The sequence below is a fragment of the Olea europaea genome, chromosome 9 (assembly GCF_002742605.1).
Source record: "Olea europaea var. sylvestris chromosome 9, O_europaea_v1, whole genome shotgun sequence".
Taxonomy (NCBI): domain Eukaryota; kingdom Viridiplantae; phylum Streptophyta; class Magnoliopsida; order Lamiales; family Oleaceae; genus Olea; species Olea europaea.
This window is the reverse complement of record NC_036245.1, coordinates 364,885-380,078: the sequence shown is the minus strand read 5'-3', so window position 1 is coordinate 380,078 and position 15,194 is coordinate 364,885. Positions and strand designations below refer to the sequence as shown.

The 15,194-nt window shown below is 33.2% G+C and overlaps 2 protein-coding genes across 6 annotated transcripts in view; one reads left to right on the top strand and one right to left on the bottom strand.

Moving 5' to 3' along the window:
• The window catches only part of LOC111399319 (protein yippee-like At3g08990), a 52,449-nt gene that overhangs the window by 25,271 nt on the left and 11,984 nt on the right, over nucleotides 1–15,194 (bottom strand). The gene's annotated exons all lie outside the window — the stretch shown is intronic.
• LOC111399321 (carbohydrate-binding X8 domain-containing protein-like) lies at nucleotides 8,810–10,560 on the top strand. Of its 2 annotated transcripts, XM_023026575.1 has the most exons (4): nucleotides 8,810–8,905; nucleotides 9,599–9,841; nucleotides 9,922–9,958; nucleotides 10,111–10,560. In XM_023026575.1, the coding sequence occupies exons 2-4, from the start codon at nucleotides 9,700–9,702 to the stop codon at nucleotides 10,334–10,336; spliced, it is 405 nt and encodes a 134-aa protein (XP_022882343.1). In that variant the 5' UTR covers nucleotides 8,810–8,905; nucleotides 9,599–9,699; the 3' UTR covers nucleotides 10,337–10,560. The 2 variants fall into 2 exon arrangements, with proteins under 2 accessions (XP_022882343.1, XP_022882342.1); XM_023026574.1 differs by lacking the exon at nucleotides 8,810–8,905 and having other exon boundaries at nucleotides 8,920–9,841.

The window sequence follows — 15,194 nt, the reverse complement described above, 5'->3', positions numbered from 1 at the left end:
ACTATTGATTTGAGAATTTATGTTTGTGAATTGTGATTTATTATGAGTATTTTATGTTTTAACGAGGAAAGATTATTAATTTGGGAATTTATGTTTACGAAATTATATTTACGAATTGTAATTTATGATAAGTAATTTATGTTTTATGAGTTATGATTATTGATTTGGGAATTTATGTTTAAGAAATTAGGATAAATAAAAAAAATTGAGCGAGAAGATGTTGAGAATTTTAGTTCATTTACATATATATTTAATAACTTTTAATATTATTTAATCAAATTTTAATAAACAATCGAACTATTACGATCGTTGATTGTCGACGGTCAATGGTCAATGGTCAACGTCCGCTCTAACTGGACTTCGATGTTGGATTCATCCCTGAATACAAGTGGGTCACGTGTGGGATCCATTGTTTGTGAGTATTGACGAGGATTCTATTTCACAAAATCCTTGTACCCTAACATTTCCCCATTTAAAGTAATGTATGTACTTGTTAATATTTAATTTCAATCATGATAAGAATCAAGAATCACAAAATAATAAATTGATAAATCGAATAAATACCTGCGGAAGCCATTGTTGATATGAATTATAGTTGTAATAGCAGCCAAGATCTTCCCCTCCTTGCTCCTCACAAAAGTATTAGCTATTAATGGGACAAGCTAATGAAACATATGGAGAGGAGAGGGGACCTAGCCTTTATATATAGGAAATAATTTGAGCCGTCCCATTACGACTAGAATTCTAATTATGGTTTATTTCCGGCCCACATACTTTAAATTACCACATCAAATTAATTACAACCCGTAAGGTGTAAAAGACCCAATTGATCACTTGATAAATTTGGCCCAAACACATATATCATTATGAGCCATATATCTAACCCGTAAAATTTGCAATCCAATGTGAAGCCCACATATGGAATAATTAATTATTCCAACATTCTCCCACTTGGGCAAATATTTGATTGCCATAACAAAGTTTTAACACCCGGGTTAGACTACATAGGTGGCCACAAAAGTATAGCTCCAATGATGACACCTTACGTAACATGATCTGGTTCAACAAGAATATTAACACCAAATATGGAAGTCATTACACCAATTTAAGAGATGTAAGACCATTCCACAGCTACAAATGTCAACATCTTTATCGACATGGATCTCCATCCTCCAACCAATGTGGTAGTATGTGGTATGAACTTAGCACCAAATGTGATCAAAACTGTGCTAACTCATATCGGTCCTCATAATGCTTCGAATCAAAATGAAGCCATATGTCTATAAAAGAGACTCATCTTATGTCTTTTATACGTCATATTTCAAGATGCCAATAATATAAAAAGACATAAGTCAAATGCATGCTTAAAAATAGTTCATGGATAGGGAAAAATTATTTTATCATCAGAAGGGGCTGTACCCAAAAATATATGGGTTGCCTACCTACCCCGTAAAGGGATCAAGCCCAAAACGTAGTTCTTTATATAAATAACTCCCACTAACCAAAAATATCAAATGTTTTCACAATACCCATATTAGTAACATGTGTCTTAAAGACTTTTGGAGTGAGTCCCTTAGTCAGGGGATCTGCAACCATCGCCTCTGTATTGATATGCTCTATTTTCATTTGCCCTTCTTTGACTCTGTCTCTAACGACCAAATATTTGATGTCAATATATTTTGATCCACCAAAACTTTTATTATTCTTTGAAAAGAATACTGCTGCACTGTTATCACAGTAGATGGTGATCGGTCTTGCGATAGAATCAACAACTTTCAAGCCAGAGATAACATTTCTTAACCAAACGGCTTGGACTGTAGCCCCATAACATGCCACAAATTCAGCTTGCATAGTAGAAGATGCCACTAAAGTCTGTTTAACACTTTTCCAAGAAATGGCACCACCAGCTAATGTAAAAATGTAACCTGAGGTTGATTTCAAATCATCTTGACATCCAGCAAAATCAGAATCTGAATATCCTACCACCTCAAGATGATTTGTACGCTGGAATGTAAGCATATAACCTTCAGTTTTCTTCAAATATCTCATAACTTTCTTAGCTGTTTTCCAATGTTCTTGTCCTGGATTAGACTGAAATCTGCTAAGGACACTTATTGCGTAGGCTATATCCGGTCTAGTGCAAACTTGAGCGTACATCAAGCTCCCCACAGCACTAGCATGTAGGATCATTTTCATAGACTCCTTTTCCAGCTCATTCCTTGGACATTGAGTTTTGTTAAACTTATCTCCTTTTATGATAAGTACATCACCAGGTACACAATTCTGCATATTAAACCTTTCTAGAACACGTCGTATATAAGCTTTTTGAGAAAGTCTCAATAAACCACGATTTCTATCACGATGTATTTCAATGCCAAGTACATAGGAAGCTTCTCCAAAATCTTTTATCTCAAAATTAGTAGACAACATTTTCTTTGTCTCATGAAGCAATCCTAAGTTACTGCTAGCAAGCAGGATGTCATCAACATACAATACAAGGAAAATAAAATTTCTCCCACTGATTTTAAGATAAATGCATTGATCAATAGTATTTTCGATGAAACCAAGAGATGTCACAACCTCATCAAACTTCAAATACAACTGTCGAGATGCTTGCTTGAGACCATATAAGGATTTGTTTAACTTACACACCAAGTTTTCTTTTCCTTTTACAACAAAACCTTCAAGTTGTTTCATACAAACCATTTCAGAAAGATCTCCATTCAAAAATGTTGTCTTAACATTCATTTGATGAAGCTCCAAATTGTAGTGTGCCACAAGAGCCATAATAATTCGAAAAGAATCTTTTGACGAAACAGGGGAGAAGGTTTCAACATAATCAATGCCTTCTCGTTGAGTGAAACCTTTTGCAACCAATCTTGCTTTCTTTCGTTCAACATTTCCTTTTGAATCTAATTTACTTTTGTAGATCCACTTGTTATCTACAGCCTTAGCATCTGGAGGAAGTTCAACAAGATCCCAAACTTTATTCATTTCCATGGAATTCATTTCATCTTCCATGGCAGCTATCCATTTATCTGCCTCAAGACTTGTCAATGCTTGATTATAAGTTACAGGATCAACAATATGCCCAATATTAAAATCGCTCTCCAATAAATATGTAACATAATCACTGGGCAATGCAGATCTTCTTTTCCTTTGTGATCTCCTAACTTGTGGCTCAGGAACCAATTCAATCGTTGTTTGAGGAATTGAAGAGTCCTCCTAGTTCCTCGGTTCTTCATTAACAACTTCAATTGGTTGGGAACCAACTCTTTCCTGGATGATGGGAACTAGAACAACAACTTGATTGGGTTCAACAAGAATTTCTCTCAACGTGGAACTCCCACTGTCTCCAAAATCGTTCTCCAGAAACTTAGCAGTAATGGACTCCACAATTCTAGTGCCGCGATTTGGACAGTAAAACTTATATCCCTTTGATCTATCCGGATACCCAATAAAGTAGCCAGGAGTTGATTTAGGGTCTAATTTCTTTTCAAATGGATTATAAATCCTAACCTCAACTGGACATCCCCAAACTTTAAAATGAGCCATACTTGGCTTACGTCCTGTCCATAATTCAAAAGGTGTCTTTGCAACAGCTTTACTTGGAACTCTGTTCAAAATATACATAGCTGTTTTCAAGGCTTCACCCCACAAATATTCATGCAAATTTGTTCTACTCATCATACTTCTAACCATATCTTTTAGAGTTCGATTACGTCTTTCAGAAGCACCATTCTGCTCAGGTGTCCTTGGCATGGTGTATTGGGGTACTATTCCACACTCTTGTAAAAATTTTACAAAATCACCCATATTTTGACCAAACTCGTCATATTTCCCATAGTACTCACCACCTCGGTCAGATCTTACAACTTTGATACTTTTCCCACATTGTTTCTCTACTTCCAGTTTGAAAACTTTGAATTTCTCAAGTGCATGTGATTTGTCGTTAATCAAATAAATTTATCCATATCGTGAGAAATCATCAATGAAAGTTATGAAATATTTATTCCCACATATAGTGGAAAGCAAAGGTCCACTGATATCAGTATGAATTAAGTCCAAAATTTCATTACTCCTAGTCGAACCCTTCTTCGTAGACTTAGTTAACTTTCCTCTTATACAATCTATACAGGTGTCAAAATCGGAGAAGTCTAAGGAAGGAAGTATCTCATCTTTTACTAATCTTTGCATTCTATCCTTAGAAATATGACCCAATCGCTTACGCCACAACATAGAGGATGATTCACGAATTAAAGCCCTTTTCTTTGATACATTTGTAACACACGAGACATCACCAAAAGAAGTCAAAGATAATTTATATAAACTATCACATAAAATGTCATTTCCAATCAAACGAGAATCATTAAATAACTTAACCATTCCATTACCAAAATTAAATGTAAAACCACAAGCATCAAGTTTTGGTATAGAAATTAAATTCCGTCTCATCTGCAGTACATAAGCTGTATTTTCCAAAACAAGATAAAAACCAGACTCTAAAGTTAACTTCACTACTCCTATGAATTCAACCTTCACTTGAAATCCATTCGCAACGCTCAAGCTTACTTCATTCTCACTTGGCCTCCGTTTGCTTATGAACCCCTGCAAGGAATTCGCAATATGAATACTAGCTCCCGAGTCTAACCACCAAGAATTCAAAGGTACATCTACTAAAGAAGACTCAAAACAAACTAAGGCCAAGGGAATACCTGAAGAACTCTTCTTCTTTTCCAACCAAGTCTTGAACTTAAAACAGTCTTTCTGCCGGTGACCCTTCTTTTTACAGAACTTGCATTGATCATTTTTCTTTATAACTGCTTTGGGACCACTAAAATTATTATTCTGCTGACTTCGATGGGACCTATTACCCTTACGAAACTTAGATTTATGATTATGAGAAGACCCCTTATTCTGTGATGGCTGAAAAGCTAATTGCACAGTTTCAACAGTTTCACGGCGCATCCTATACTCTTCTTGGGCACACACTGCTATGAGATCATTCAAATTCCACTTATCCTGCTGAGCATTGTAAGCAACCTTAAGCTGATTAAACTTGTTAGGAAGGCTATTCAAAACATGATAGACCAGGAAAGGCTCAGCAATGGGAATGTCAAGAGCCTTTAGCTTAGATGATATATTTATCATTTTCATGACATGCTCCCTAACACCACTTGTACCGTCATATTTCATGCTCATAAATTTTATCCATCAGATCCCCAGTTTCGGCTTTATCAGACTCAATAAATTTTTCTCCGATGGCATTCATAAAACTTTTGGCATTTTCATTATCAGGGATAGCACCTAGAATGGAATCAGATATCGATTGCTTAATAATTTTCAAACAAAATTTGTTAGTCCTTTCCCACTTTTCATGCTCGGTTACATATTCAACGGTACTCTTATCTGTGGGTTTTTCAAGCTTTTTCTCCATTGCAAAATCCAAGCCCAAAAGACCAAGTGTTATTTCTACGTCTCGTTTCCATCTTACATAGTTATTCCCAGTCAATGTTTCAATAGCAGACAATTGATTCGAAAGAGATGAGACATTATAAACTATGGAAACATAAAATATCACACTCTTAATATCATCAAAACTGCATGCAATCAAATGGATGATGAAATATCAACTAATTAATATGGGCTATTAATTAGATAATCCGTAATTTAAATCGAAACATATGAATTTTATTACTGTAAGAGCCTAGATGCATCATCATAAAGTCACATTTGGGTTGACAATACAACATGCTATAAGGTACTCTTAAAACACATCATGTAGCCAGTTAACAAAATTACATTGATTTTCAAAACACCAACACCTTTGGGCAAAAGGAAATTTCTAAACCAAAATAAACTCGTTAACTTTCTCATGCCATTTTTCAAAAATATTAAATATAATAACACCTTTGGACAAGATATTATATGCAATAAATCAAAAGTTGTTGGGCAAAAATATATGTATTTTTATTGTAGAGAAAATCGAATAAATAATAATGAGTGTGCCACTTTGGCAGCTATCACCCATTTTTATTTCAAAATATTTCTCTTAGTGGGAAAACAAGAATCGTCGCAAGGCCCATAGAAAAATTCAATCATTAAATAATAATCATGGAACAATTATAATCATTAATCGATGAATGACAAAATTCACATGTGATTGAGAACTAAAATTGGCAACAAAATTTTAATATATAAAAGGCGAAATTTAAACGAACAAATAATAACGACTATAATTATACATTTAACGAAAATATAAAAGTTGTCACTTATTATTATTATTATTTTAAACGGGTCAATTTTAAATAAAGTTTTAATTTGGATCAAAATTGAAATTTTAGGGTCAAAACTTTAAAAATCCAATGTGAAACCCTTAAATTTCAATTCAAAACAAATTTTTTTTTTGAAATTTGCAATCTGACCCCTAGATTTAAAATTGTGTGACAGGTCCTTATTTAAATAATTACAATATGACCCCCAGCCTCAAATTGCAAACAGGGGCTTGAAAATCAAATATTTGCAAGAGGCCCCCGTCTCCCCTTATTTCTGTTGACGCAGAAACCTTTTTTTTTTTTTGGTTTCTGTTTAATGGATTTTGCAGTGGGTTTTGGGATTAGTTCATTATCAGGGGCTTATTCATTAGGGGGAAGAGAAGTGAAATCTTATTTTCATTTTCAGCGAAGGCGAAGCAAAACCGGAAACCCTCCTTAGTTCCTACGTAACCCCTGCACTTTCCCTCCATATATGTGTATAGTCATAAATCAGTAACCCTAATTGATATACATACACATATAGCTCATTGGTGAAACGATTATAAATTATGTCAATTCGGTTCAAATTTCGGAGCTCGGTGAATTTCGATACGGTGGACATCAATGGCCGGGGTTCAATCTCTGTTCGAGAGCTACGGGCTAAAATTCTTAACGGAAAAACCCTAGGCGCTGCCCGGCAACAGCAGCACGATTTCGATCTTGTGTTCTTGGATGCGGATTTTGTTTGGTGATGATACAAAATTGGGTTTACAGATTGGGTTCTCTACAAAATTGGGGAAGGAAATGGGAACTCTGCACTTTTCATATTTCTAGGTTTCTTTACTTGTATTTATATAACAAATTATGCATATACACACATACGAAATTATATGCACATAATCTTCACGTGAAAATTTAATGCAAAGACGAAAAAGTTTAAAACAATAATTTGTTTAAATAATGGATTCTGGTCTTAACATGAGGCTCTAATACCAATTGTTAATATTTAATTTCAATCATGCTAAGAATCAAGAATCACAAAATAATAAATTGATAAATCGAATAAATACTTGCGGAAGCCATTGTTGATATGAATTATAGTTGTAATAGCAGCCAAGATCTTCCCCTCCTTACTCCTCACAAAAGTATTAGCTATCAATGGGGCAAGCTAATGAAACATATGGAGAGGAGAGGGGACCTAATCTTTATATATAGGAAATAATTTGAGCCGTCCTATTACGACTAGAATTTTAATTAGGGTTTATTTTCGACCCACATACTTTAAATTACCACATCAAATTAATTACAACCCGTAAGGTGTAAAAGGCCCAATTGATTACTTAATAAATTTGGTCCAAACACAAATATCATTATGAGCCATATATCTAACCCGTAAAATTTACAATCCAATGTGAAGCCCACATATGGAATAATTAATTATTCCAGTACTTGCTATCATGTATGAAAAACACGGAGACTATTTGTGGAACTAAACATAGTGATTACCTTTTCTCAGAAAAAAACAGAAAAAGAGGGACCAACCAACGATAAATGTTAAAAGGTTACAAGAGAGAGAAAGAGGGACTTATGAACCTTCCTTTATGTAAACATGGTTATATATATGTGTTATATTTCTCTTTCATAAAAGGTTACAAGAGAGAGAAAGAGGGACTTATGAACCTTCCTTTATGTAAACATGGTTATATATATGTGTTATATTTCTCTTTCACTCAGACCATCAGAATTTGTTCAACTTCAGGGTATTGAGATAATCATGTCTGTTTTCATACTGTCATTAGTGCTTTTCCTCACCATCGCTCGTTCAACTTCAGGCAAGCAATCTCTTTTCTCCCGTTTTATCGTCTTTTCTGGCACTTATTCTTTTAGTCCACCCGGTACCCTTTTTAATTACATTTCTCCCATCCACCGTCTCTGTTCAGGTATGGTTTTTAATTAATCAACTGAGTAGATTGTATTGGATTGCTCCTGTTTCTTACTCCAAAATATGAAATTAGTTTCTGTATGTTCCATTCTCTTCGTGCACTTTGGTCACAAATTTGCACCCCCCCCCCCCCCCCCCGCCAACCCTTTTTTTTTCATTTAGCACAATATGATATCAAGGATATTTGTGTCATTTTACATAAATTTTAATTCTTTATTATTATTATTTATAATAAACTTTAATACTGTAATCAATAATAATCAAGGAATGAATTAAAATAAAAGTACTCAAAAAGTTTTAAAATGTAACAAATATGATTATTTAAATAACATGATTTAATATTTTCTTAGTCGTTATATTTTTATTAATTGTACTACATTTTTGAAATTTATTAACGAATTTAATATTTTCGTAAAAGAAACATAATTATTTATGTAGTAATTTATGTAGTAGTAAATTAAATAAATAAATAATTTTTCAGTTATATAAATTATTAAGAATAAAAAAAAATGAAGAAAAGGTGCAATTTAATTCTCAGAAATCAACGAGAGCCCGTCTTTAAATTAGCAGCCCAAGCCCAAAACAAAAATAGAAAACTAAAACCCAGCTCAAATCCTAACCTAGATATCCATCCGGCCATCCCCTTGTCAGCCCTCTATTTTTTGAGATAGACTCAATTTTTGGAAATCTGCATCTCCATTGTTTAATGGTATGCCTTAACACTGCTTCTGTCTCTCTATTTTTGGAAATCTGTATTTTTCATTAGATCTGGCTAATCTTGGTGTTTTCTTTTGTTTGTTATTTTTCAGATGTGGGATGTTTTTGGGTTCTATTTATGAATTTTTGAAACACTTTCTTTCAATTTGTCTGAAGTTTGAATTTTGAGTGTGTTGACCGGAGATTTTATATTTCTCTGATCTGTACAAGGACAGCTTTTGGAATATTAATTTTCACAATTTTTTTTACTGTTTAATTGAATTTTACTGCAACTTAAGCATTAGTTATATGGACAGTTTCAGGGAGCAAATTTTCATAGGTGTGACTTGGAGCTTGGATCCGTTGTGGTCTCCATTAATTTTTTACTAGTGAAATGATCCTTATAACTAAACTGTAATTTTTTTTTTTTTCGAAAAGGGTAATAAAGAATAGATGTTTAATGTTTCTCTGTTTATACGATCGGATGCCTAAATGAGGACTCAATGATGGAATCGGAAATATAATATATTATTCTTCAATCCTAAGTCCAAATAATTGTAGTTTTTGTGTCATTCATCAAAAATTTTATTGCATTGATTTTCTTAAGTTTCAGCTCCCTTGTCGAAAATCCTCGATCCATCCCAGTGTAAAATGGTCTATGTTCATTGGAATTTTTTAATTTTTTTTTGGATATGGGCTTTTGTAGATGCTGCATATTATTGCATTTGTGATGATGGATTGAGCGATGCGATTTACCAGAAGAACATTGACTATGCATGTGGTGCTGGAGCAGATTGTATTCCAATTATGCAAAATGGCCCCTGTTTTCAGCCAAATACTGTGAAGGATCACTGCAATGTTGCTGTTAATAGTTATTACCAAAGAAACGGGCAGGTTCAGGGGAGCTGTAACTTCTCAAACACAGCCACTCTAGCTCAAGACCCACCTCGTATGCCTCCCTTAGTCCCTTTACACCCAAAAGCAAAATAATTATATTTTGAATGATACTAACTTTTCTTTAATTTACAGCTACAATTTCTGAATGCGTATATCCATCCATGCCCAGGTATCCTTTTCCCTAGATTTTTTAATCTATTCGGAGCTTAATCTTTCAAGTTTGTGCCAGAAAACGCACATGACTATTTTGTTATTTATGAAAAGAATTGAGAGACAATTTTTTTATTTTTCCCATTACAATCTGTTCACCAATATGTACAGAGCTGTCGAGAAACCCATCATCCATTTCTCCCTCTCAATTAAAATCACTGTTGCAACCGGCTTAGTGATAATGGTAATAGGCCTCCTAAAGCTGTTTCAAAGCTTGAATGAAGGGAAGAGCCACCAAGAAGCTGCAAATCATACAAATGGGCCAGTAGAAATTGAGGCTAACACTGCGGGCTCTCCGTCCACCGTGCTTGATATTAAGCTTTCAGATGAGCCATAGAAAAGGTTAGGGCACGTATAGTGAAAATGAGCTTTAGACATCTCTGAATTTCAGGATGTAGAACATATGTGGAAAATTTCAGCATGTTTTAAGTAAATTTTCCCACTTATGAGGTATCTTTCAGTCACCGCTCAATTCCCCTTGAACTTAATTATGTACTTGTCTATTTTCGTACCTTGTACCTATAGCTTTAAGTCTACTATTTTCGACTTCTTCTGGTTCTACTCTGAGAAACATGAAATTGATGAAATAGTTAATGGGCTTAGTATTATAGTACCTGAAATGTCATCCAAAATTGTCTTGTAAGGAGTACCCCTCATTTGCATTTGTTGCCTAATTGTGTCCTGAGTGTGGCTATTGTGGCTGAGATCAAGGCTGCTGCAATGGATGTTTCCGTCATATTTTGATATTTCATAGGCAGAGTCTTCTTCACTCTGGCATTCAGAACAGATTCATAGTTAGAGATAATTTGGACTTAAAGCATGTTTGGCTAAACTTAAAAATTCACTTATAAGTAGAGACGTGTTGAAATAAACAATATTTTAACTAGTCAACATGGGAAATAAGTTATTGTATTTGATACTTAAGCCCCCGTTTGACCTCCATTATTTCAAATTTTAATGGGCGAAATAGTATTTTTTTGGAGAATGAGTGGTTGAAAAGGAAATAAAATGTTACGTGTAATATTATTTTATAAAAGATTTTGTGATTGAAAACAGAAGATAAAAAATATAATTTAATTTGATTGGCCAAACGGAGGCTAAAATTTGCAAGTTGCTATTAACTGATATTTACTTTTCAATTCAAAAATGGGATGAGATAGAGTCTAGAATGCATAGGAAATGGACATAGACTTTTCAGATTTCTATTTAAATACCACACTTAACTGAATAAATTTGCATTTCAGAAATAAGTCTAAAGGAGGATATTCAAACTGAGAATTAATAAAAGATAAAAAGGATCAATAAATATTTTAAATTTGTTGTATTGAAATCATTGTCCAACTACGAAAGACGTGTCGCGACCCCAACAAAAAATAAAATAAAATAAAATAAATTATCTTCATCATTGTTTAAACACTAGTACTTGGATCACATATTTAAATGGATTTACAAGTATCATCCACTTATTTCACCCTCATTTCTATCGATTTCAATATTAAATTGTTTACAAATTTTTTCCTTATTCAACTTGTTCTCTAGAGCGGTCCACGTGCAAATTATGACCAAGAAAAAAACTTTCCTTTATTTCGTAAACGTTTCTGGTATGTTCACTTGAACTTGTTTAGTGAAAAGTTCCTGATTTTTTTATATTAAATCAAATCTAATAAATTCAAAAAATTAGAAAATACAATTTATTTTTTTAAATCAATATCATTGGACTTATATGTGGATGAGTGAAAATCAAAGAGGCACAGCATAAGCCCCTGATTGCCCAGCCAAAGGCACACGTGATCCCCGTTAGAATCTAATTTTGTTTCCTTTGAACCATATCACGACAATTTGTGATATGAAAAGTTCACAAAAGAAAAGTTATGACGCGAAAAGTTGGCCCCTCATCTTCCTTTTCTCAGCAGAATAATCCTTGTAAGGTAGCGGCGGTGTGGTCTGACTACATTAAAGTTGACCTGTTTTTTGTAATCCGCATCTCTCTCAATTATGGGAAATGATGTCATTTTATAATGAGTTTTTCTCGATCATCTCAATTTTAATTTTAGTAAAAGATTGGATTTAGTGGTAAAAAAAAAAAACACACACACACACATAAATGAGAAAGAAATATGATCCATGAGATTGCAAAGAGAGATCACATTCATATGAATAATTTTTCTTTTCACGTTGACAACTATATCAGAATGATATCGCAAAATTGAAGCTTCAAGATTTTAATCTTCAGACACAATATCAAAATAGATAAATAATAGTAGTTGTTATTTGCCGAGAAGGACAACAATGATGAAGTTTTATAGCTTATAAAGGAAATGTCACATTTCATAAAATTTAACTTGCTAAGCTAAACTATCTAGACGAGTTGAGGTGTACTGTTTATGTTTAGCTATTTCGCCAATAAAATATTAACAAGTCACTAAAATGAACTCTTATTAACAAATAAGAAAAATACGATATACGTCCATAAAAATGATGTTACTCTCCCATCTAAAAATATTAGTTAACTTCTTTATCTTGTCTAAAAATTAAACTCATTAGAAAAATCCTTGACTATGTAACAATTAAATCTTGCAAGTTTAAACGCAGCCAACTACGCACTAATGCAGATATATGGCGATGGCATTTCCAAGAGGCATATATACTAATTGGGCAAGTTTTGACGAGCTTCAAAATAAGTGACCATGTTTATATAGGGAATAAGCCCCCATGTACAGGAAACTTTGCCAGAGGCCAGTGTACATGAACTACATGATTGGATGTTTTATAATTCGTTTTTTGTCAAACTCCAATGAAATGTTGTTATTTAACAACCTGTAACTCTGTTTGACAAATACGTTTGTAAACATAGCATGGTGGTTCGTATACTTTACCTTTTCATCACTTTTAGCTAAGTTCCTATTTGAACTCCATTTTAATTTTAATGTATTTTTCTCTTTTTTTTTTTCTTTTTTTTAATAGTACATTCTGCAATAATATAATATGATACGTACTAAAATATATTTCATCCCAAAATCACATTAAAATGGAACCCAAACAGGAGCTAAAAAAGTTAATCTTGCTTAACCATTAAGTAACTTTCTTAGCTCTAATTTTGATTGATAAAAAAATTCAATTGTTATACAAATTACTTATTATCAATAACTAAACTTTAATTGTAGTTCTATTTCACCTTGTTTCTTTACAAAATATGAGTTTCTTTCCAGGAAATGAGGCATGAATTTGTGATTTTGTGATTATTTTTTGCTTGCATTGTTCAGTCGCACTATCATATGTTTATCAAGTTATGTATGCATGTGTATACTAACATAGCACCATATCTTTTTTCTGAATTTAGTTTTTATGCCTATAGTGGTAAAAAAAAAAAAATTTGAACTCGAGTATTGGTCCCCGCCTGAAGACGAAATTACATATAACCCCTGAAGACGAAATTACATATAACCCTCTTTTCTAAGTTTCCATACAAACAACAGAGTTCTATCTTTATTCTGTCAAAATTTAGGTATACACTATATCCCACCCAACCTCATACCACCCTAGCTATCATTAATCATTTTTCTCCCTCAGTTGAATTCACAAATCCACAATCCAACAAAACTCCATATCTACCCTCCGTCTGCCATCTCCACCACCTCCGTAAGAAATGCAACTCTCCATCTTCACCTGTCATCTGCCACCACCATCATTCCCATTTCGTCAGCCACTATTGCATTGCACTCTAGCAGCCCATAATTTCATCAGCACCCCCATTGAATCACCGAACCATAGCCAAGTTTACCAACCCACATTATCTGTGCTCAAAGTCCAAGCCCTATGCCGTTGCTCGAGGATCACTATTTACATGATCGATAATGAGTTGTGATCTATAAAAATGTGCATTTGTGACTAAATTAATAATTGTGATAAACATTTTATGTCTTTGTGACATGATGTTCGGTGATTTGTGTCTAGTAACTTATTTAATTAAGGGGAATTTTCTAAAATGTCACAAAATTTGAAAGTTACAAAAAAATTGTTATTTTCACTTTATGTGAGCAAAAATGTCACTTTTTTAGGGTGAAATGTCCAAATTATCCTTAATGACACATTTTGATTAGCATTTAATGCTTGATTTGAATGAAAATGATTCTATTGATGTAATGATTTATTTTGTATATAAAAAATATAGATAAATATGTATTATATTGATTGATATGAATTTGTGTTAATAAAAAATGGTAAAAGAAATTGACAAATGAAAAATGAAATATAAACAAATATATTATCTTATTCTCTTACAAACCCTAACTTTCTTCATCTTCTTCATTTTCATTGATCAATAAGACATTTCTCTTACATTTTTCATCCATTTTGAGATGTTAGCAATTAGAAATTATTTATATTTTATTTTTTTAGCATTTTGTTTTGTAAATGTTAAATACAATATGGACATATTTATTTGAAAATTTTAAGACTATTATGTATTGATTTGTTTGGTTTTGGAATACTTCACAAAATTTCATTATCAACATTGAGGTTTCGAGTAATTTCTTTCATATAAACCAAACAATGTTTTGATTAAATATCTATTTAATAACAATGCCAATCTGACCTTTTTATTTTGTCAGTTCGTAGTTCAATAGTAATGTCCACACTTAATGTGCTGAAGAAGCCTGAGTTCCACCCACCGCCGTCTGCTTCCCGAAATTTTCGATAGTTTTGACATTTACAAACCGTCGGATTAGACGTTTGAAATGTCAAACCCGACATTTACAAACTGTCGGGATATACAATTTTACTGTCAATTTGGATACTTCAAAACGATGGAGACCCTTGATTTGATCTTTTGCTATTGTAGGGATTTACGTATTATGCAGTGCCACTTTCATGTTATTAAATTCCAACATATTGATTTTGTGGAATTCTTACCGTTGCAATCCCAACATTTCAAATATGAACAATCATTTGTGGTTCATCGTGTCGTATGTACAAAAGTTTGTTCATGCGGGTGACGAATGGAAGTGGAGTGAGGACAAAATCACTTCTATTCTGGTCCGACAAGTTCAATATTTTTGTTCAAAGGAGCTGCTACAACTTATCGGGTCGTAGAGTTCGAACGATTTGTATCACCCACACTTTGTCTATCGTTTACGAAAATTGTGAACATTAAATCATGCGTACCATTTCATCTTAATTGGAGTATGGTACGCATG

Excerpts from the sequence above, each read along its gene's own strand:
- LOC111399321 (XM_023026574.1), top strand. The coding sequence starts at position 9,544 with ATGGTCTATGTTCATTGGAATTTTTTAATTTTTTTTTGGATATGGGCT. Across the intron at positions 9,842-9,921 it reads TCTAGCTCAAGACCCACCTC|CTACAATTTCTGAATGCGTA; the intron begins GTATGCCTCCCT and ends TTTAATTTACAG. Across the intron at positions 9,959-10,110 it reads GTATATCCATCCATGCCCAG|AGCTGTCGAGAAACCCATCA; the intron begins GTATCCTTTTCC and ends CAATATGTACAG.